The sequence below is a fragment of the Carettochelys insculpta genome, chromosome 27 (genome assembly GCF_033958435.1).
Source record: "Carettochelys insculpta isolate YL-2023 chromosome 27, ASM3395843v1, whole genome shotgun sequence".
NCBI classification, from domain to species: Eukaryota; Metazoa; Chordata; order Testudines; family Carettochelyidae; genus Carettochelys; species Carettochelys insculpta.
In genome coordinates, this window is record NC_134163.1 from 14,616,922 (window position 1) to 14,639,686 (window position 22,765).

The 22,765-nt window shown below is 41.8% G+C and overlaps 1 protein-coding gene across 2 annotated transcripts in view; it reads right to left on the minus strand.

Annotated features, from left to right (window-relative positions):
* GATAD2A (GATA zinc finger domain containing 2A) overlaps positions 1 to 22,765 on the minus strand; it is a 100,282-nt gene that overhangs the window by 23,131 nt on the left and 54,386 nt on the right. For both annotated transcript variants that reach the window (XM_074978441.1, XM_074978440.1), the window contains exons 3-4: positions 16,669 to 16,812; positions 11,073 to 11,344 (exon numbers count right to left, since the gene is read on the minus strand). In XM_074978441.1, the coding sequence (XP_074834542.1) occupies positions 11,073 to 11,344; positions 16,669 to 16,701 (305 nt within the window). In that variant the 5' untranslated portion in view covers positions 16,702 to 16,812. The remainder of the gene's footprint in view (positions 1 to 11,072; positions 11,345 to 16,668; positions 16,813 to 22,765) is intronic.

Below are 22,765 nucleotides of genomic sequence, written 5' to 3' on the forward strand. Positions count from 1 at the left end.
TTTTCGATTTGCTGTACTGGTTGAACATCTCTAATCCCGAACTCTCTCATCCGGCAACAGCCATAATCCTGCATGATTCTGGTTAGCTGGATGACCACTTATCATGGGTGTGACCAAGCTTCCCATGGTCCCATAAAGTTTGTTTACAGCCACCAGGGTTGGCACTCAGTGTTCTGTGCTGTCATTTAGCTGTAATTTATCCCTAAATGTCTAAGAGCCCAGGAAGCAGTGACAGTGTTCGTAATGTGCTAGATAACACTAGCCTCCTGTGTTCCGGCAAATTTTCTTGTCCAGCACCAGTCAGGTCATGAGGGTGCTGGACGAGAGAGGTTCAACCTGTATTATAATGACAATAAAGTACCTTCTTTAAAAGTCACTAGGTCAAATTCACCCACGTGTAAGTAGGCATACCTCACTGTGCAGTGGCTCTCAGATAAACGCTGATCTAATTCTTTAAATTTTAAGCCTAAAAAGTTAAAAGGGCCCAGTTTCTCATTTTCCATCTTATGCAGGACAATAATGAACTAGACCTCAAGAGTGACATAATCCAATGACTGTGGATTTAAAAGAATATCAAAAGCATATTTTGTTTTTTTCAATTCAGATCCCAGATTTTTAAAAATAGGAGCTAAGCAGGAACCCTGAATTAACTAATATTGGGCTGATATAAAAAACTTACAATACAATGGAGTAAATAAAAAAAATAAAAATCAAAACAAAAAAGCAGTCCAGTAGCACTTTAAAAGCCGTAACAGAATAAATTTATTAGGTGAGGAGCATTCGTGGGACAGACCCACTTCTTCAGATCATAGCCATACCAGAACAGACTCAATTAAGGCACAGAGAACCAAAAATAGCAATCAAGGTTGACAAATCAGAAAAATATTATCAAGGTGAGCAATCAAAGAGTAGAGGGGCGGGCGGCAAGGTCAAGAATTAGATTAAGTCAAGTATGCAAAAAAGAGCCCCTATAAATGACTTAAAAAATTCCTATCCCGGTTCAAACCGCGAATAAGTGCCCAATTTAAATATTTTAAAAAAAAAAAGTTCGGCAGCCTCTCCTTTCAAAGTAGTGTGAAAATTCCTCTTCAGTAAGACGAGATAAACAACATGAGAGTTGAAAAGCTCAAATTTAAGCATAAAAACCCATGGGCAATGTCTGATTTTCCCCTCATCCTATGATTTACAATTCCATGACACCAGAGCAATAGATTATCTCCTTTACTTTCTAGCAGGAGACAGACTAACTGCTACTAAGGACTTATGTCCAATGCTCAGCAATTTTGAAGTGTGGAACAGGGTTTTTTTCCCCTTATTGTGGGGTAGGAGAGATTGTTGGGAGGAATGTCTTGGGGTTGGGGGCGAGATGTAAGGGAGGAACAAGGAAAGAAATTAGATGATTTTTTGGAGATGTAAAGTCTAAATTAATCCAAAACGTCAATGAAAGCCTCTGGATGTAGCGGTCCGATACTGAAAGAAAAAAAGGTCTGTGAAATTTACGCCTTTCCCATACCTACACACCCCACAATGAGCTGATCTTGCATTTTAAATTGAGACATTCACAAAAGCAAGAAACCTGTAAATCGGGTTTTTCCCCCACAGCATCTTTTAACTCCCTTGTTTTGTACCTAACCCTCTCGGCACACAATCTATCAGCAAGTCCCAGTAGATAAAACAGGCCTGTATCGTAAATGAGGTAAACTGGTAACATGGAGGCCTAATTAATACTGTGCCAGCAGCTAAATCTTAAAAACCTCCATTACACATACTTCCAGCTAAACCAGTTACCAACATGCTTTGGCTAGTCAGAGTGCACTTAACACCACATTGAGACAGTTCTGCTGCAGTGACACTACATTGGGCGACCAGAGTGGGAAGCCAGTTTAACAAGAACTGTGCTTAGGTAGTGTCTCTTTATATTATATTAAGCCAGAAATAGCCTAACTGGAGCGTGTTTTTTGTTCTTTGTTCCACTGGCTAAAACACTGTCGTTTGACTTGCCCCATTTTAAAATGTTTCTTATTTTAAAGAGAGCCTATTTTGAAAAGTGCAACATGTACGCAGGATGCTAGGGTGGCACAAAAGCAGGCAGCTCACAAAAAGTGCAACATCAATAAGGTATAAAGACAAAAATAATTTAAAAAAAAAAAAAGACTAAGTCTGTGATGCTGAGAAGAGAGTTTACTTTTAATGTGCACAGGGATAATTGCAGTTGTAAATAGGTCTCTTGAACGGCTCTTCAGAAGTTTACGTGTGTCCCCTCTTTCAATCTCATCTTCCTCTCAACCACCTTCTCTCCTCTTCTCGCAGGGCCAGCCTGGGCTCTTTCATTCCCACATACGTTACACCTTATACATTCACTCCCCAATGTTCTGTTATTAGCTCGGTCACTAGGGAAGCAGAGTTTTACTAAAGCCCTATTCTTTGTAAGCACAGCATGCAGACCCTTCACGGATTACAATTTTTGTACACTGAATTTTGTTCCCAGAATGTTGTATGTAATGAAGTAGAACACTAAAATACAGCATGTGCAAGACCATATCCTAACAGATAAAAAAATCAAGAGAACTCCCAGGGGAACAAACTCCTTGTTTTCGTGAACTCAGTGCTTTACATATAAAAAAGGTGTTGGGTTAAGCATTCAGCCTTCATTCAGAATTTCCATACATTTGTGGGTTAGAAGACCATATTGATGCCAAGTCAATCTTCCATGTTCTGATATTACTCTAGAACAGCGTTTCTTAAACTTTGAGACCACAGAACACCAAATAGCACCAATGAAAATTTTCTTAAAAATTGCTGTCAGACCAAAAAAAGAAACCAAAACCCAAAACAGCACCATATGCAGACAAAACAAAATGAAGTAATTTAATCAGGGATCACAGCAATGAGATTGTAACATTGCATCTGGTTTTATCAGCAAAATATACACCCACAGTGTCGGATATCAAGAGAATCAGATGCTCATGGCACACCTGTGGGTTGTTCACAGAACATCAGTGTTCTGTGGAACATACTTTAACACTGCGCTGGAATTCCTCCATTTCCCTCACCATTAAGAGCCTGTATTGCAGCAACCAGCAATCCAAGACAAGGACTGTGTATCACTCTGAAGGAGGGTGTTAGACAGCAATGACATGATTACTTCTTCCCCAAAAAGCCTGGGGAGTGGTTAGAGAAAGGCCTGGGAATTTAGTGCCATGTCTCCCACTATGCAGCTCAGAGCACAACCCATTAGGTTAACTTCAGTATAACTCTGACACCTTTGTCTAACACATTACAGTGAGATGTAGAATATCTGTACAGCAAGAGAATGACTTGATGCTCTGTGGACCACGTGGTTTTCCCAGAAACACCCACTGTAGTTAAGGCAACAGAAACTGGTCTCCAATACCTGCCCCCCGCCCCTCCCCGGGGAATATATGTATGTAAAACATTAAATAAAAGGCACCGTAAGCAGATAAATACAGATTAGGGTGCACAGGTTGACAGAAAGCCAGAATGGTTGAGAAGCCTTCAAATTCCCCACCCTCATTTTTATTTGGCGCTTTCATTTAGACAAACAAGCAGTGGCTAAAGCCAATCGATATCTACATACCTGAAAAATTTAAAAGTAAGTTGCTACTAAGGGCATCAATAACTTTAGCCTCCACCTACATCAAATGCCAATGGCCCAGCTCATCCACACTTACATTTTGATTAAAGCAGAAATTGTTACCCTCCCCGTTCCTCCCGAAGTAGGTCTAGCACTGATTTACCCACTGATCCCAAGGGGTCTTGGATCAGAACCTTAACAACATGCTGTATTTAGGATGCTCTGCACAAATATTTTTTTACTACTGACTCTGAACAAGACAAGCGTGGGTGCAGTTGCTCCACTGATTTCAAACGGACAAAGCTATTCCACTACTTCAAAGGTCGCCAAGAAGCAGGCAAACCAGATGTGTACATACTAAGGTTTACTGTTAACAGTATGAGGCAAATGGTGGGGCAATCAACACAACCATGCTAACACAAGCTTTCGGTGTTCAACAATTCTCAGTAAGAAAACTATGCCAAAAGTCTCTTGTATTGCCACTTACTGCTTGCTGTACTAGCGACTTCATGGAGACAAACAGCAGAGGCCATGACCAGGTGCCCACCGTAGAACAACCGGTCATTGGGGACTGCAAGATGCATATTCTGGTTACTGGGTCCGCTGTGGATATTCCCAGTGAGGGTTGCCAACCAGGAGTTGACCACTAAAAAGCTTGTTAGGGAACCCACCTTAACCATGGTTTGCCATCTGCCTTAGCTCCAGGCCACTCCTAGAAGCATCTGGCACATCCTCCCCTAAACCTCTAGGCACGGGATCTCTAGACACTGTATTCCTGCACACCGTGTCACATTTCGGGAGCATTTATAACGTTAGATATATGCACAAAATAATTCAGGATGTTAGAGCCTGATCGATTTCCTGGCTCCTCCAGGTAACGTGAAATTTGAGACTTACACGGGAACACAACCGCTGTGTAAGTCGGGGGTCTAATGTACTCCAAGATGAGCAAGTTAGTTTTACCAAAAATAGACACTATACACCAAGTGCTACTGAGTTCACTAAAGCATACAAACCAGAAGACAACATTTTTAATTTCTAACTTCAAGCTCCAGCAATCTTAACTATAGTAGGTATCTCTCTCTCTCTCTCTCTCTCTCTCTCTCACACACACACCCACACACACACACACACCCACACACACACACACACCCAACTGACTGTCTTTTAAACTTAAGAGCAGTGTCCTGTCCTGGGAGGTACACAGTTGATGTTCAAGCCTGACATGCCTCACTTCAGAAAGACACTTCCAGTTCTCTTTCCCTACGTGCCACAGTTCGGACAAGGAAAAGTTCACTGATTGTTTTCAGTTGAATGCTGGCACCGATGACATGAAAAGAAATCTGGTAAGTTATTGCTGAACCAGAAGGAAAAGAAAACTTGATTGCAACCACACAGCACATCACAAACACAAGGGATGGTGTTAAGAGTGACTACCTATTAAATATTTTGCTCATCTCTAATGGACTTGACTTAAGCCAAATACCATCAAACCCTTCTCACCCATTAATGCTTATTTGTCTAAAATTACAGTAAGGTCTCAGAGTACGCGAGGGTTCCGTTCCATGCACCCTCGTGTAAACCCAGATTTTGCGCAAGTTGGGGTCTGGCTTTTTCCCCAGCAGAACACGTCTTCTGCAGCTGGGGAAGCAGCTGAAAGGTAAGTACTGGGCTGGGGGCGGGGGGGGGGGCAGCTGGGGAGGGTTAAGCCTGGTGGTGGGTTGGGGAGTGAGCTAAGCCTGGGGTGCCCAGGTTAGGACTGCAGGGGGGCAAGGGGTGGAGTTGAGCATGGGTGGTGAGCTGGGCTGGAACCAGAGCCATGCTTGGGTGGTGAGCTGGTGTGGTGGAGGGGAGTGTCGCACCGGAACCACACAGGGTTGAGGCAGGGGAAGGCGGGCGGGCAGCTTGTGAGCTGGCAGGGGGGTTGCGCTGGAGCCCCGCAGGACGGCTTGAACCAGAGCGGTTTGCAGGTGGTTTAAAACGAGGGTGGGATGTCAGGGTCAGACGCGTAAGAGCAGGGTCATGCACTCTGAGTTCGCGTACTCAGACCTTACTGTACTACATTCTAGCAACATCCACAGTAAAATATCAGAAGGCTGCAGAGACTCAAGTCACTTTCCTCAGTTTATTCTCCCTAATAAATCAGGCAAAACTATGCATCTAACTAACTCTGCTCAGCTTGCACTGCTGCAAAAAACATACACCCACCCCTGCTTTAGGTTGGCCTTATGTGATTTCATCACCACCACCGATCCTTTTGTTGAGCACATTTTGTGATGCCTAAAAGGAAACAAGATAGTATTTAAATTTCTTTTTAAAATTAAAAAGTCAAGTCAGAAAATCTTTTAAAAAAAAATAAAATAAAATGGTGTTTTCAAGTCCAGATTTCAAATCGTAAAAAGCCAATAGATTATCCATTCTATGTGCTACAGGCCAGGTAAAACTGAAGATCAATGGATACTTTTGAAAAAAAAAAAAAATCTTCAGTTAAATCACTTCCAAAAAAGTTTTTTATTAATGTATGGTGTTTAATTAAGAATTTACCAAGGCAGAGAGGTAGATTTTAGCAGTACAGCAAAACAAAGAATAGTTATCTCAAAACTCCTATATTTCAAGGGATACAAATCATTATCTAAGCTGTGTTATGGGTTCATATGAGATGTCTGGGAAAAGCATGGAAAGCTGAGTCCCAAATTAAGAGACCCGATTTGAAACTTTAGAGATGTTCTCTCAAGCACCATGTAATTGCAAGCTGAACCTCTCTCGGGCAGCACTCTCAGGACCTGACTGGTGCTGAACAAGAGAATTTGCCGGACCACAGGAGGTCAATATTGTTTAACACATTACCAAACACTTCCACTAACTACTGGGCTTTTAGAAGACATATGGGATAAAGTACAGCTAAAACAACAGCACAGCACACTCAGAGCCAGGACTGCTGGCTGTAAGCAAATTTTATGAGGCCATGGTAAGTAGTTGTCTGGCTAACTAAAGACATGCTGGATTATGGATGTTGCTGGGTGAGCATGCTCTGGATGAGAGATGTTCCACCTGCACATACAAAAGTTAAATTTGTACTTTTTTAGCCAGGCAAGGGATCAAATTTATGCACTGGAATCATTCATTTTTAGATCAGCTATTGCACCCGGGGGCGGTGGGGGGCCGGGCGGGGGAGAAGAAGTCCTGTGACAACTTATACACTAAGATTTTTCTGGAGCATAAGCTTTTGTGGGTAAAGACCCACTTCATCAGATGCATGCTCAGGTAAGTCTTGATTGTCACATACATAGCTTAATCTTTCAGAATGCAACATAGGTTACCTATTTTGGGGAGTGGTAGGGAGCAGGGACAAATACTACTTGTAAAGTCTTCAGAATCATTTAGATTTATCTTCAATGTGTAAGAAACTCCAGTATTTTGTTCCTCCACTCAAAGCGCAATGTCATAATAATCATAACCTATGCTATATATACACTTCATAAGCTAGGACCTGACCTAAATCCCACTGAAAGGCTCTCAACAAGAAGTGCATTTTAAATTATACCTCCAGTACAGACATGCTTAAATGAGAGGGAAGATTTGCCTTTGTAAGAAGAGAAGTAAAAAGCCTACCACCATGTACTGTAGACACTTTAGAAAAATATTGGAAAATGTATTTAAAGCCAAAAAAAAAAAAAAAAAAAGAGTGACAAAGGGATGCAGGAGAGGTGTAACATGAGAATTCAAACACTTAAAAGGAAGTTCACTTGACTTCTAGCAAATACCTTCCTTAGGTTTACACAGTTTCTTACAAAGCCAAGAACAGAACCCTTGCTATACAGTGGATAGCCTTGTGTTTTAGCCACTAGACTACATTTTCCCCTTTAAGAGACCTGAACACATAGCTATGCTAGTTAGCAGGCAGAGAAAGCTACAACATGCTACTATCCTTCCGAAAAGTTTTACCCACATTTAGAACCTGGAGCTGCCAACTCCCTCTGATTCTTTGAGAAACAGAAGAAATTCCCTTTGTGGAAGACATCTGTCTAGTACTTTCTTAAATGATATTGTACGAAAGTCATCAACACAAGTTTCATTAGACACGCAAGTGTACCTAAATATCACCTTGAGCAAAGTCTGAAGATGCCCCTTTTACTTATGAGTTTATGGAAGAAGGCGTAGTCAGAAAATTACAGTCAATCCAAGCTGTTAGAAGAAATCTAGCATTTTGGATATATTGTTTAACGTGACATTTGGACATAAATCCATTGTTATAAGCAGGACATATTCTCATGTACAACAGCAGGAACAAAGAAAGCTGAACAATTCATAGGCTGCGTCTACATTACCATCCTTCAGGATGGTGGTAATGAGGCTGTTCGGAGTTTACTAATGAAGTGCTGCTGGGCATGGGCAGCACTTCATTGAGCAAATTACACACACACACACACACACACACACACAGCCCCCACCCCCCCGCAGCAATGCCAAAGTTTTAAACTTCAAAGTACCAGCACGCATCTAGCTGCAGCGCACCCGCCAGTACTTCAAAGTGCTGGGGCATCTTCAAAGTCCCTTACTCCTCAGCTGCAGGGTGTGTGGGAAATTTGCTTAATGAAGTGCTTCCCATGCCCAGCAACACTTCATTAGTAAACTCCAAACAGCATCATTACCATCCTTCCTTCGAAGGAAGGTGGCCGTGTCTACATTACCATAGATTAGTTACAATTATGGCATATGGGTGTACCAGTTTTTCCTTGTAGTATTTGATTTCCCACTATAGCTTTAAAAAAAAATCAGGCTTAATATATAAGAATTTGCATACTTGACAGGAACTTCAAGTTTCTGCTTGAACATATTAATCATTTGCACATCTATTACACCTTTCATCCCAGGAATCAACTTGATACCACTTTAGTCTTGCAACAACATTCAGAATATTTAACCCATTTTGCAGATAGGGAAACTAAACACAAAAAAGGTAACTCACTTTCCCCAAGATTCAACTGTCAGCAGCAGCGCTAGGAACATGAGCCAGGAGCCCTGCCTCCTTATTCCATACTTTAAACACCAGACCACATCTAATTCTAAAAAACGTGGAATATTCAAGTCTGTCCTACGAGGAAAAATCATCAAGATCACATGACCATCTGTAATCTTGGCACATAATGAAGCCAGAGACAGACTGCATACAGAATAGAGCAGATCAATAGTTTAATTTTTGTTTGATAGGTGTGTGTGTTTGAAAGAGACCTTAGACTGGTGCAATAAGCACAAAATTTTCCAAAATAACCAGTGATTTTGGATACTCCAATTTTTAGGTCTTTAAAGAAATAAAAGGGGCCTGTTCTCAAAAAATGCCACACACTTGCCTTTTGCAAAAATCAACACACTTTATAGGAATCAGGTCATTTTTAGAAAAAATTGAGGCACCTTAGAACACTAGTAAGAGTGATGTCAAGGGATTAAAAATCAATCATGATTAATCACACTGAAACCAATTATCACTGTTTAAATATTTTGGATGTTTTCTTCAACTATTTATTTAAATTACAAAGTGTACAGTCCTCTGTTTCCAATTACAAATAATTTCACGGAAAAAAGAAATAGTATTGAATTTGCCCATTGTGAATACTGTAGTGCAATCCCTATAATGAAAAATTGAATTTGCAGATGAATTACATTAAAAATGCATTAAAAATAAAGAACTGCAAAATTTCAAAGACTGCAAGTTCTTTTAGTCCTATTTCTCCTTCAACCAGTCACTCAAACAAGATTGGTTACAATATGCAGGAGATAATGCTACCCAGTTCTTGTTTATGAAGTTACCTGAAAGTGAGAACAGGCATGTCACTGTTGTGGCCATCATCACAAAATATTTACAAGCCAGGTGCACTAAAGGTACATATGTCCCTTCATGCTTCAACCCACCATTCCAAAGGACACGTGTCCATGGCGATACCTTCTGCCCGATAACAATCCAAAGGAGAGCAGACCGACATGTTCACTTTCATCCTCTGAGTGAGATGCCACCAGCAAAAGGCTGATTTTATTGGCAGTTCAGGTTCTGTAGTTGCTGCTTTGGAGTGTTGCTCTTTTAAGATTTCTGAAGGTATGCTTTATACCTCATTCCTCTATCATTCTGGAGGACATTTCAGATTCTTAAGCCTTGGGTCAAGTGCTGTGGCTCTTTTTAAAGAAATCGCATGTGTCAAAATTTGCTGTGAAGGTACCAAAGGCAAAGAAAGTATTCTTAAAACAAAAGTGTGCTGGGTCATTATCTGAGAATGGTACAGTATGAAATATGTGGCAAAATAAGGGTAAGACACAACATACAATTCTCCCCCAAGGAGTTCAGTTACAAAATTTAATTAATGCTTTTTTTTTTTTTTAAAAAAAAAAAAAAAAAAAAAAAAAAAGCAAGCAGCACCAGAAGCATGGGAACATACCTCCTGGAATTTGTGACTGAAGCATGAAAGGGTATATATAATGTATAGCCTAACTAGCTATGCTGGCTGAAAAAGTGCCATGAGAACACCTGTTCTCACTTTCAGACTGCACTGTAAATAAAAAGTACACAGCACTAGTTCCAGTAAATGTAAACAAACTTGCATTTTAGCAGTTGGCTTGGAGAAGAGTAGAACTGAGTGGATGTGCAGGCTCTGAGGTTTTAAATTGTTTTGCTTTCGAGTAGTTATGTAACAAAAAAAAAAAAAAAAAACCCCACAAAAAACACCCCCCTACATTTGTAAGTTACACTTTGACACTAAAAAGATATTGCATGATAGTACTTGTATGAGGTTAACTAAAAATACTATGGTTATTTTTACAATGGAAATATTTTGTAATAAAATATGAAGTGAGCACCGCACCAGAAAATGATGTATTTGGAAGTGTAGAAAACCAAAATATTTAATAGATTTCAATTGGTATTCTATTGTTCAACAGTGTGATTAACTCAAAATTGTGATTAATCACGTGAATTAACTGCAACTAATTAATACTCCTTGTTAGTGACTTTTCCCCCCTGTAAAAGCTCTGAAGGCACAGCAGTAAGATGCAGTTAAACAATGTCCTTCTAAGTCATAGATACGAACTACCCTTTATCTAAAATACCCACATGAATCCTTTAGTAAATGGAAGTAGGAGCCCCGCACGCCCTATGGTTAGCATCCACTCCTTCACTCAAGGTCATATTTCCCCATTTCAGTATTCATCTTTTACAGCAGCTAACATGATGGCAATGCTTATGGATAGAACAAGCAATATAGCTACATCACCAAGGTTGGTCTTGAGAGGAATGCTAAACTGAAACACAAATCAACCTGTTTCAGAGGTTGTATATACTTACTCTTTCAGTCATTACAGGAAATAAAAAGCCCAGAGGTCCATTCCAAGTGAATCCATAGAGCTATTCAACAAGACACTCACTTCCCTGCATTTTACTATGCAGGTAGTTCAAATATTGAAGCATGACAGTTTCTAGGTAGCCACTCACCTTTTTGAGGTACTCATATCAACAGGCTCATCACCTGTCTGCACCTCCACTTTAATGGTTGCTTTTACTTCCCCTCCTTTTAATAATCCTTGGACTTTTCCAGCTCCAGGATCAGTCTTTATCTTAATGTCACCTTCAGTCTTGATATCTGTTCCCAGCAGTCCTTTCTCCATTTTAATTTTTTTACTGTCCACATCATTTTGGGTTATTTCTCGTTCTAGTGCTCGCTTCTGACTTCGTGTCCTGCATGCTTCCTCTGTCATTGTGAAGCTCTGGAAAAAAGGGGAGAGAGGTCAGTAAAGTGCATGGGGGGCAGAATTACTTGCATTTTCAAAATAAAAAAAGAGGGCCTAGAATGGTTGCTACAAAAAAGAAGAAATCTTGAAAAAGCAAGTAGTACTCACATATACTTACTCACCCTACCCTTAGGATAGGCTAGGTTGAACTTACTAGGAAGTTAGTCACGGTAGTTGTTTTAAATAACTATACTTCCAAAATGTAAACCCCAAAAGTATGACAGAATGCAGAAGACTGTACAGGTATGCCACTGAAACAAAAAAAAAGTTTGGCTAATTTAAAAAAAAGGAATAAATTTCTCTGCCTCAGATGCAAATATGTACTTTTTATTTTTAAATCTAGGATGAGAATTTTTGGGGTTTTTTTGGGGGGTGGGGGAGGCAGGGGAGGAGGATTTCCGTCATGAATTTCTTAGCACCTGTCTCTGACTGCAGATTTCAGGAATCAGACGTTGAGGGGAAAAAAGATTTCCACACCCTGCATGAAGAGACTCTCATCCATATTTCCTTACAGTTTGTCACTAGAGATTAATGCACTGCCATTGCAATATTTAAGTTCATACTTTCTTCCCTCTTAATGAATGAGCCAGGCTTTTCCACTCGCTGCACAGGAAGTGCTTAGCTCCTGTGGGATCACAGTTAACTCACTGCATGCCAAAGTCACAGAAACTTTTGCTTTTGGTGAGCGTTGGCATTTCAGTCTGCCACTTTACTGTACCTGCAGACACACATCTGATAAAAAAAGCTGAGTCAGTTTTTGATCCCATGACATCACTGGGCTCCACATGACCCTTCCCAGGATTCAGTCTGAGAGACAAAGCACTTTCTAGAAAACCAGTCTGAACCGGCTCCAGACAACAAGCTGGAGTGTAGTTAACCCTCACAGAGACACGACAGCACCAGCAGCAGCAGCAGTGTGTCTGCAGGACTGCTGCTGGCATTCCAGCACACAAGCCTGGGAGAGCATCCCTGCTCTTAAAGGGGCCGTTCTTTGAATTTCACATTAAAGCCCAGCAGTGCAGCTGTTGTGCTTACTCTAGCCTTCCAAAGACATAACAGCATTTGTTCTTTTAAAAGAACAGCTTAAAAACCAATTCTTAAAAGTAGCTGTTTCATATAGATTAAGTTCAGCACAAGCAGGTGCCTGGAAGTAAGGGACAGTGGAGTTGTTACACTATAGAACGTTATTTCCCGTTCCACTTTACACTTAAGTCACAGTCATGTATCTACAGCATCCCAGATTTTTTTGTTTTGTTTTGGTGTTTCCAAACAAAAAAGCATTTATGTCTGTTGGCTTGCACAGAATTTCCCAGAGAGCTGTCTGAAATGACAATCATTCACACTGACTGATACCAGTTAGTTCATAGGAACTGAACTGTTAAACTAAAATCTTGAAGAACACTGTAGTTTAAAAAGGTGACAGTTTGAGTTAACACGGGTGACCGCAAAAGTGAGATTAACAGCACTGTACAGGAGAAAAGCCAGGTGCCGCTGAAATTTTCTACACAGCTTAGTCCAGGGTGGGGAGCCTTTTTTGGGCTGGGAGACAGCCAAGCTCGCAAAGGAAAAAAACGTCAGCTGGGGGCCATAGGAGAGAAGCAAAAAAACTCCAAAACAACCCTCCTCCCCTCACTAACATGGTCCCAGACACCCCCCTTGCACACTGGGGCCGGGGGGCGCAGGGCTAGTACATTTTGTGAGCCCCTCTAGACTCTGGGGTGGGGCCAAAAATGAGAGGTTCCGTGGGAGAGGGCTGCCAGGAAGTTGGTTTGGGGTCTGGAAGGGTCAGGATGGGATGGAGGTTTCAGGAGGTGGTGTGGGTAGGAGGCAGCCTACAGGAGCACTCTAGGGGTGCAAAACCTGGGTGCAGCACCACTGTGACCCCTTCCCCAGTCCCAGGCACAGCCCTCTACTGCTCTGTTGGGCTGGAATCCCAACCAATCAGTGGTGAGCTAAAGCCTCCACACAGCACTGCTATTGCCTCTCCCCCTTTCCCTGGGAGTGGAGGGGGGTGGGAAAAAAAACCCAGCAGCACCACCATAGAGCTGCTTCCTGATCCCCCATGGCCAGTCAGAGACTGTGGGGCAGATCTAGCCTGGGCTTGCCTGACTCCAGGCTGGGAGGTTTGGAGCTCCACACCCTCCATCCCACTACAGACCAGATGCTGGGGAGGGGAGCTTTGAGCCATGGCCCTGGATCCAGGGAAGCTGTAGTCTGGATCCGGGCCAGGTGTTCCCCACCCTGGCTTAGCCCATACCCTTCTGTTCTGAAATGCGACAAACCTTGCTTTTCCTGTTCTGAGCCTCTCCACACAGTTCTTCCCAACACCCTAGTTCTTGCCTGCAGCATCCTGACTGCTCCACTCTAAGTAACCCATGAGCAAATCTTATCACTAACAAGCCAAAGCGTGACAAATTTGAACCCAAGCCTCAACACAGAAGGCCACTGCAAGCCAATATATCATCTAGTCTGCTTATTCTACAGGGTTTTTGTTTTTAACTTAAAAATGCTGGCTGTCTTGGTCAATGTTTTCAAAACAAGTGCACATGTTCTATTGGCTACCTGAGTTACAATAAGGAAGGCTTGCGTTTATTTTCAATTCTCCTTATTCCAGTGATGGGTAACGTAGGTTAGGTGAGTGGGCTGCACAAGTGGCCTTACTTCATCTCAATGGGCCACAAGACTGTTGTGACCAAGGCTTATCCTGGGACGGGGTAGTTTTTCCTAACTGTGCTTGCAGAACTAGAATTTTTGGGGTGTGCCAACTGAACTGTAGCAGCGCTTTGATTGGATGCAGAGGGAGCACATCACTTCATATCCCCTTGTTTCACATGTGCGTCACTTCAGTAGTATTGGTGGAGGGATAAGAATTATGCAGGCAGAAGCCCATGGAATTTGGCAACCCTGTGTGGCAACAGTTAAAACAATTGTCTTACAGACCACCCATAGAACTTGAATGCAGCCCATTGGCTGCCCACTACTAAGTTAAAGCATGGGATGAAGATTCAAGACTTGGATTTTATGCACAACTCTTCCATGGACCCACTTCATTATTGTGAGAAAGGCGCATCTCTCACACTGTATTGTCTCCTGTCCTTTATTGCATCTATATCCATTAGGTAGTATGAGTATTAGCAAGACAAGGAGGATGAGGTTCTCTTTCATTAGCAATAGCTAAGTGAAAGAAACAAGCGTTCAAAGTTTACATGGAACTGAAGAAGAGCTCTGTATAAGCTTCAAGGCCTCTCTTTCACTAGCAGAGACTGCCCCCCCCCGCCCAAAAAAAAATTACTTCACCCACTTTTTCTAAAATTGTGAAGTCAAGGTAAGATTGGCTCCATTTACCACACTGGAAAAACACACAAAACAAAAAACCACAGACCCCTCCCTCATGGAGCATATTTACCCAGCTCAAAGGGCATCTCGATGCTTATCATCAAGTTCAGGTTGTACATCCCTGGTCCAGCACCCTCAGGACCTGAGTGGTCCTGAATGAATGATGCCTACTAACTGGGTCCTCTCCAGACAGCTGCTCTGCTCCCTGCCCCAGGCTGCCTGTGGGAGAGGAAGTTGTACTCCTGGCTGGACTCCCAAACCACTGGGCTGCTGGAGAGAGGAGGGGCTCCACTCCCAGCCCTCTAGCTGGGCTCCCTGCAGCCTCTGCCCCCAGATGGCCAGCCAGACCAGTGCTGCACATCTGGAGCACTCTCATCCAGCAACATCTGTAGTCCATCGCCAGACCTGAGAGGTTCAACCTGTACTAAAAGTGTAACACTGTTGCTCTGGGGAAGAGACAAATGAGACCATTCAGCGACAACCGCTCTCTCTTCGTAACTCCCTTCAGGCCTCTCAGAAACCCTAAATACTCACCAGTGGAGACTAGAGCTTCCCTGGGATGTAGAGAGGCCCAAACTCTTTCCACTGCATTTATAATGTCCCATGTACACCCTCATTCTGCAGATGCCATAAGACATTTTCAGGGTCTACGGATACACTGTGGCAAGCAATACCATAAACAAAAAGAAACCCAAGACTCACATCTGCACTTTGTGAATTCCGTAGGAGTCCCTGCCCCCATACATCTATTAACAGCTTTTAGATTAGATCGCTAACTGTCAGAACAGAAACACTCCGCCTACCAGGTGCTGAGGTGGGGGGGAGGGACTATCCCTTTATAACATCTCAGAGTGAACCCCAAACCTGACAGTTTCTACATCAAAATGGGAGATTCCGTTTTCTAATGTGGATGCAACTTTAACCATGTCCATTGAGACAGAAGTAAGTTTTAAATTATTTCAGGGAATAGAGCTCTAATGTTGTAAATGTAGACAGAACTTATATTTAGTCTGGAACCAGAGGAGTGAAAGGAAGGAAAATAAATCAGGAAACTTTCTTAAAGAAAGAGCAAAATATAGTTTCCTAGGGAAAGAGGTTGAAACCACATATGTTGAGCAGAGAGGATAGCAACTAAGGAACAAGAGTTTGAAGGGAAGATTGTCTTTGCCATTTAAAATACAGTACAAAAGTATATTTCCTATATATTTGTGATAAAATAATACACAGTGAAATTGTTAATACTGACATTAGGTTAGCATGCAAATGAAATAAATATTCAATTCACAAACTGAACAACCCATTGCTTCAGTCTTTAGACTTTTTGAACATCAGTGTGCCTTTTGACATTGGAATGGTTATTTTCACAGCACTAAGAGCTACAACTAGTTTGAAAGGTTAGAGTCATCAGTTTTTAAATGTAGACACCAGATGTGCCAGATTGTCAATCCAAGTCACTGTCTGGACTGTAATAAGTTTACATTCAAAATACATCTAATGTTGTAAAACAGAAGGGAACACTTGGATTACACAGATGAGCTTCTCTCTTATGCACATTACCAATGCAGAGCAATCCAATGGCCCCGTCAGTGAAATCTCCAAAAATCAGAGACAAGAGATGAAATCTCCCCTTACAGGCATGAGACAAAAAAGCTTTGCTGCTTACAAAAAAAACCTCTCTCCTTCAGCCCTGAAGATCTCCAAAAAGCTTCTCTCTCTCATATACTAAGACCAATTGGCTGAGCTTTTTAGCCTGGGATGAACACAGCTACAAAGACAAAATAAAGGTCTTTTGAAATCAGGAATGGGTTTGTGCTAGTAGATCAAACAGCATGCACATCTATGGCCCCACTAGTATTTGCGCTGGCAAAGACAGCGACAGAGGTGTTTCCTGAAACCCCTCAAAAGTTCTTCCCCAAGCCCCCTTCCTTCCGAAAAACAAAAAAAAGCAAAAATACAAGACAAACCTGGTTTGATTCAGCCAGTGTCTTTTCCAGCATGGATGTGTATGAGAGATTCCTATCACATAAGTCCCAGAATGCCTCCCATTTGCAAAGATGACAAAGGATTGCGAGATCCTGGGACAATTATCCGCTCGCTTTCGTTTGCCACTGTAGGGGAAAGTGACAGAACAGGGAAAAATAGATAAGTTCCAGTTTAAGACTTTGGAAATTTGTGCTTCTCCCCGCTGGATGTGCAGTGAAGCCAGGAATAACCAGATTCCCAGGTATAACAATGTATTTGGAAACCTTTGTACACTAAAGTCCTGGAGGACTTGAACTAAATGAGCAGAGTTCTGATTCACTGAGTTGGGGAAAGAAACCACAAGTTTGCTTTGTTGTAATTCAAGATGCACTGTGACATGAAAGTAAGAGTTGCCCAGGTAGAAATCCCATGATTATACCATTCTATATATCTGCTTCCACAGCTGGGGAGCCTGGCCAGAGCTCACTTTCAAAAAGGATCTTCCCCTGTGGCAGGCAAATCCAAGCAACCCACACCACCACCTCACCCATCATACCAGCTCACTTCATGGAAGACTTCCAGATCACATTAGTTGTGACCCCCACCCACCCCTACTCCTTTGGCCAAAATCTTTCAAGCTTCTAAGAAATATCAGTAAGGTCACATCTGCACTGCAAACAGGCTGAGACAAGTTGTAAGCTGACAACTGCTGTCATTCATATATCCTTTGCTGCGTGCCAGACCCGGCCACTTGCATCAGAGCTGCACATACTCATTAGGAATGAGCATCACTATAAGTACTCTGCACCACAGGTAGAGAGCTTAACGTGCCATGCAAGACTGTCCAGTACACCACCTCTCAGGAATTTTTTTTGCAACGTATTGTGGGACAGAAGAAGCGATTTGCCTAGAGGTCTCTGGAAACTAGGTGTCAAATTGCCAGCATGCAATTTTCTCCATCCTGTAATATCATTCAAATTACATTGTTTTCATGTCCCCCTCCCCTCCTTCCACAAACCGAGGAGGAATTTTTCAGTGTCTGCCATCTCTGATAGAGCAGAGCCTGTGGGTTGCAGCTTCTATGCTCAAGAACACTGAAAATATAGGACATGCAATTCTCTGGCATTTGTAGACCTGCAGGAAAAGCCATAACAATGGGGGACGTGAAGATTTCACCAAGGACAGTCTGCTGAGAGGCATAGCAAAAGGCAATTCAAGATCCTGAAGAGATTCATGGAGTAGCTGCAGATGATAGAGACACTTCTGGGCCCAGGAAATAAGCACTGACCAAGTACTTTCCTGGTGCTGTGCATTCTGTGGTGCCTTGCATGCATTTACAATTATTGTTGTCTTTCATAATCATTATGAACTCTCCAATATTTGTTGTGATCTAGTAAATACAGATACTTTAGCTATCCAAACAGAACTTTGAATTTCTGAATTTCCCTCACCTCTCCTCACCCAGAATGTGCAATCCCCTTGCACCCACATAGGTCAGGCTATACAATTTAGGGGTGATCATTTTAAAGTAGAAAGGTTGCAAACATGTATATCAACTTGAATATGCAAATGTAGCTGTATGTGTAGCCACACAGGACATTTTTTCCTCACAGGCCAGTTTGAAGTATTGGAGGGGTACGGCTGGTCCCTTGATGCCATATGGTATTGAGGGGAGTGAAGAAGAATCTGTGACCCTTCAGTTCTCCAAGGTCTGCAAAGGATGGAAAGTCTTGGATCTGTAGGATCAACCACAGTCTGCAATATTTGGGTCTGGGGTATTTCACCCCCACTTGCTCTTCTGGGACTCCTGGGCCTTTCCCACTTCATGCTGTTGGTCATATGCGCCTCCAAGCCCTTCATTCAGTCCGATACAGAATTATTTCACAAGATCCTGCAAGCTACTCTCAAAAGCCCTCAAAAATGACAAAGCTATGAGCCTACATGACATTCACCCTACAAACCACCACACTCCAGGCCAGCAATAAAGAACTAGGTACATAAATTGTTTAACATATGCTCAGCCACACTAGCACTAAGCATGGGTTGTGACACTCCTGAAGCCACAGAAAGATGCAATAGAGCCAGATGACTTCAGGCCTATATCACTTTTTAGGAGTATGTCATCCAAACGTAGCACTGCGTCATCGAAATGCATCTAGTCCCAGAGCAAACTGAATTCTGACCAGTGTACATGACTTGCCTAGACAAGTGCTATATATCACTCAGTATACGAAAGATGGCTTCGAAGAGGGGGTACAATTACAGGTGCTGAGTTTGTCAACTTATCACTAAAGGCTCCTTGTTAATCACCATGATGAAGGCTCACCCCCTCATATGACTCATACAATTGCAACTAGAGAAAAGTGTTTTTACACCCAACTATGGTGACAGAACTGATGACGATGACAACAGAAAGAGAGCCTACCACAAGGCAACATACCCTTGACACACAAAGGATCAGTGATCCATCTAGGCAGAAATAGTTTTATCTATGCAAAGAATTTATGCATCACTGATTAACTGAATCAAATTATCTTGCCCAGAAAGCAGCAACACTAACACTGGCAGCTTCTTGGCTCTCATGTCTACAACATCGAGAATCAACTAAGCAACAGCCCAGCCAAAGCACAAGTGACTCTCTTCCATATTCAGAGCTGAAAAGCCAATAGAAGACAACTCAATCTGGAAGGATAACTGATCATCATTTTAAGCAAGGTTAAAAAAAGGGTATTTTAAAAGTAATAAAACTGTCTAGTTCTTGTTGGACAACATGAACTTTATTCTCCCATGAACATTCTCCTAGATGAATTTGGAATTTCAAGGGTTCTCCTTCTAGCTAATATGCATCATTAGACAATAAATATGATCTCTAGGAGCGATATAGTCCAGATTTATACATTACACCACCTTTTCACCTTTCTGATGGGGGGAAAAGAATGAGAGCATCTATCTTTAAGCTTCCTCCTCTTTCTAGTTTCCTCCATAAGGCATATGGTGAAGTATCCATAATGAGTCAAATCATGAGTGAGGCAGAGTACCATACAATATAAAGCACAACTACTATTTTACAAGCTAATTAGTGATGAACTTCATAAAATTAAACATCTCAAAAATTACAATTAATCTAGCACATAAATTGTAGTATAGTATACTGTTTCACTTAGTTCTTCAGACAACTGCAAAGCAGTTGCCCCATGCACTGAAAGCAGCAGAATGAAAAAGGTTGCTAACTTGTTCATCAATATCACTTTTCTTAAGGGACCATGCTTGTAAGACTGAGGCTCAAACTCTGGTTCTGGAATTTGTACAAGGATTTCTCATCCCTTCTATAGCTTGAGCATCAATATGAAGTTACTGGACAAACATTTTGGGTTTTGTAATGCAAATACATTTTAACAAAGCCTCTTCCTATAGTTTAGGCTCCTCTCTCTCCTCCCCATCTCTCCCACCCCAGTATAAAGGAGTTGTTTAAAACAAATAAATTGCTGAATTAAGTGTGGTCACTATTCCCTGATTAGTTTGTCTAATCTTTGGTAGTGGTACTTCTAGATGGGTAATGACTTGAGCTATTGATCATTCTGTATTAAAACAAAAAGCAGTCAAGTAGCACTTTTTTTGTTTTGATAGTGTATAGACTAGCACGGCTTCCTCTCTGTTACTATTTTGTATTAAAACACTTTCATGGACCAACTCTATCATTACATGAGAAGTTTCTAGTCAATATTACTCCTTTTCCCCCGACTTTTATATTAGGTTGAGATTTACAAAGTCTTCTAGAATCATAGAACACTAGGACAGGAAGGGGCCTCGAGAGGCCATTGAGTCCAGTCCCCTGCCCCGACGGCAGGACCGACCACTATCTACACCATCCCGATAGACATCTATCTAACCTGTTCTTAAATATCTCCAGCGAGGGAGATTCCACAACCTCCCTTGGCAACTTATTCCAGTACTTGACCACCCTGACAGTTAGGAATTTTTTCCTAATGTCCAACCTAAACTTCCCTTGCTGCAGCTTAACTCCATTGCCTCTTGTTCTCTCCTCAGAGGCCAAGAAGAACAAGTTTTCTCCCTCCTCCTCCTGACACCCTTTAAGATATCTGACAACCGCTATCATGTCCCCCCTCAATCTTCTCTTCTAAACCAAAAAGTCAGGAATTTGGGATAACAGTATCCCAGTGGGGGGGGGGGGGGGGGAGAAATCAAAATACCATATTTTATGCAGCAGTTGAAGAAAGATTTGAAAGAGGATGGTTGTTTGGGAAATAAAGTTTAAAAATGCATCAGAAGAGATACTGCAAATGGGAGATACAGCACCATAGTTTTAGAACCTATGGGTAGAACACACAGAAGAGTACAAACCAAGTCCAGTAAACTAGGAAGCTAATCTTCACATGACACTGTCATTTCAAGTAGTATAAAATTGGTGTATTGCCTGCACCACCCTGAGGCAGAAGAGTTCTAGTTCACTAAAGTTGGTCAATTGATTATCAGTACTGAGAGGAAAGACGACAAAAAGCAGAACTGGTACATCAGAATTGGGGGAGGGGAATGAGTGAGCCCTGGTCCCCAACAGCTGTCTCATGAGAACAGCTGGTGAAATATCAGCTGTGCACTATTCCTACAGTACCCAACATGCTACTGAATGAATTTGCTTAACTTCACTCATGGTTGCCAGTAAAAACAAACAAGTTAGCTGCTAAAATAAAGAGCTCTCAAGAGTTAATTGTATAGATTTCTACCTCCTTGTGTACTAAGATACCAGCTACTGGCGATTTTCAGAATACATAACATGTTCATAATATACCCACGTGTCTTAACTGCATTAGTATTGCTACAACCCTGAGATCTCTAAAATGTATGTATGTATGTATGTATGTATGTATCAGACGCAGTACAATCATCCACTCCCTCCCCGACCCTCAAGACCTCATATAAGCCAAGGGCCAGCCATGCAGTTCTGAATTCCTGCAGCTATAAGCATATCTGATTCTTAGCAATTATTACTCAAGGAAATTCAAGCCAGGGCACAGAATATTCTATAGAAAGCAGCTCATAGCCATTACATAAACATCACTTTTTGTTTAGAGGCTAACCCTCAGCTTATCAAAGTGAACAGGGAAAAATGATCCTCCAGGTCAGCCAGCCAGATTCCGGCAAAGCAGATGATATGGTTTGAACGAGAACAAGGTACAAGTATTGTTCCGCCATTATATACAGTAACCAAGAGAAAGCCATGCTAGTCTATACACTATCAAAACAAAAAAGCAGTAAAGGTCTGGTACAGAAGAGTTTTAGGGACACCTTTTGAAAGCTGTGTGATTAGGGTAAGACAAATTATACCAAGTTTGCTAACCTTAAGAGTGGGGGGTGGGGAGAGAGAATATTTTTGCTTTGATATAGGCAGGTACTTACCAGTACTGAGTACCAGCACCTCAGCAGAGGCAGCTATGGGATTGGTATGGGGCAGAGGGTGGGAAGCCAGCAGAGTAATGGTAGCAATTCTTTTTTCTCCCCTCTTTTATAAAAAAAAAAAAAAAAAGACACTGCTTATTCTTATGACTGTTTGAAGGAGACTAGGAAACAATTGCAGAGAAAGGTAAGAGGCAGGTCAAGTAATGTTTGAGTGCATCTTCCTAAGTGAAGCTGTTCAAAGAATACTGCAGTCAGTTTACTAAACTAGCTGATTATTGATCAGCGTTAACTTAATGACTGTTAAAACAGCAGAAATGTAGCACTTTCAAGACTTAAAATGATCACCACCAAATAAATCATTTTGTTAGTCTTCAACAAAACTAAACAGCAAACACGTAGCACTTTGGAGTACAGACTAATACTGCTACTTCTGTTATTGTTGACTGTTAGTATGCTAATATACCACATCAGACTCAAATCCTGGAAGCTGTCCAGGCCTCCCTTGGAGTGCAGCTTATGTAGGCAAGAGCTTTAATGCTTGATCAGAACGAATGCTCAGGGTCCCCCGTTCACATCCCCACACACGAGGGAAAAATGAAGGTTACACTGATACACTGTTTCAACTTTATTTTAGCATCATGAAATCACTATTGTTGCTTTTCTAATTCCCAGTGAAAATAACTT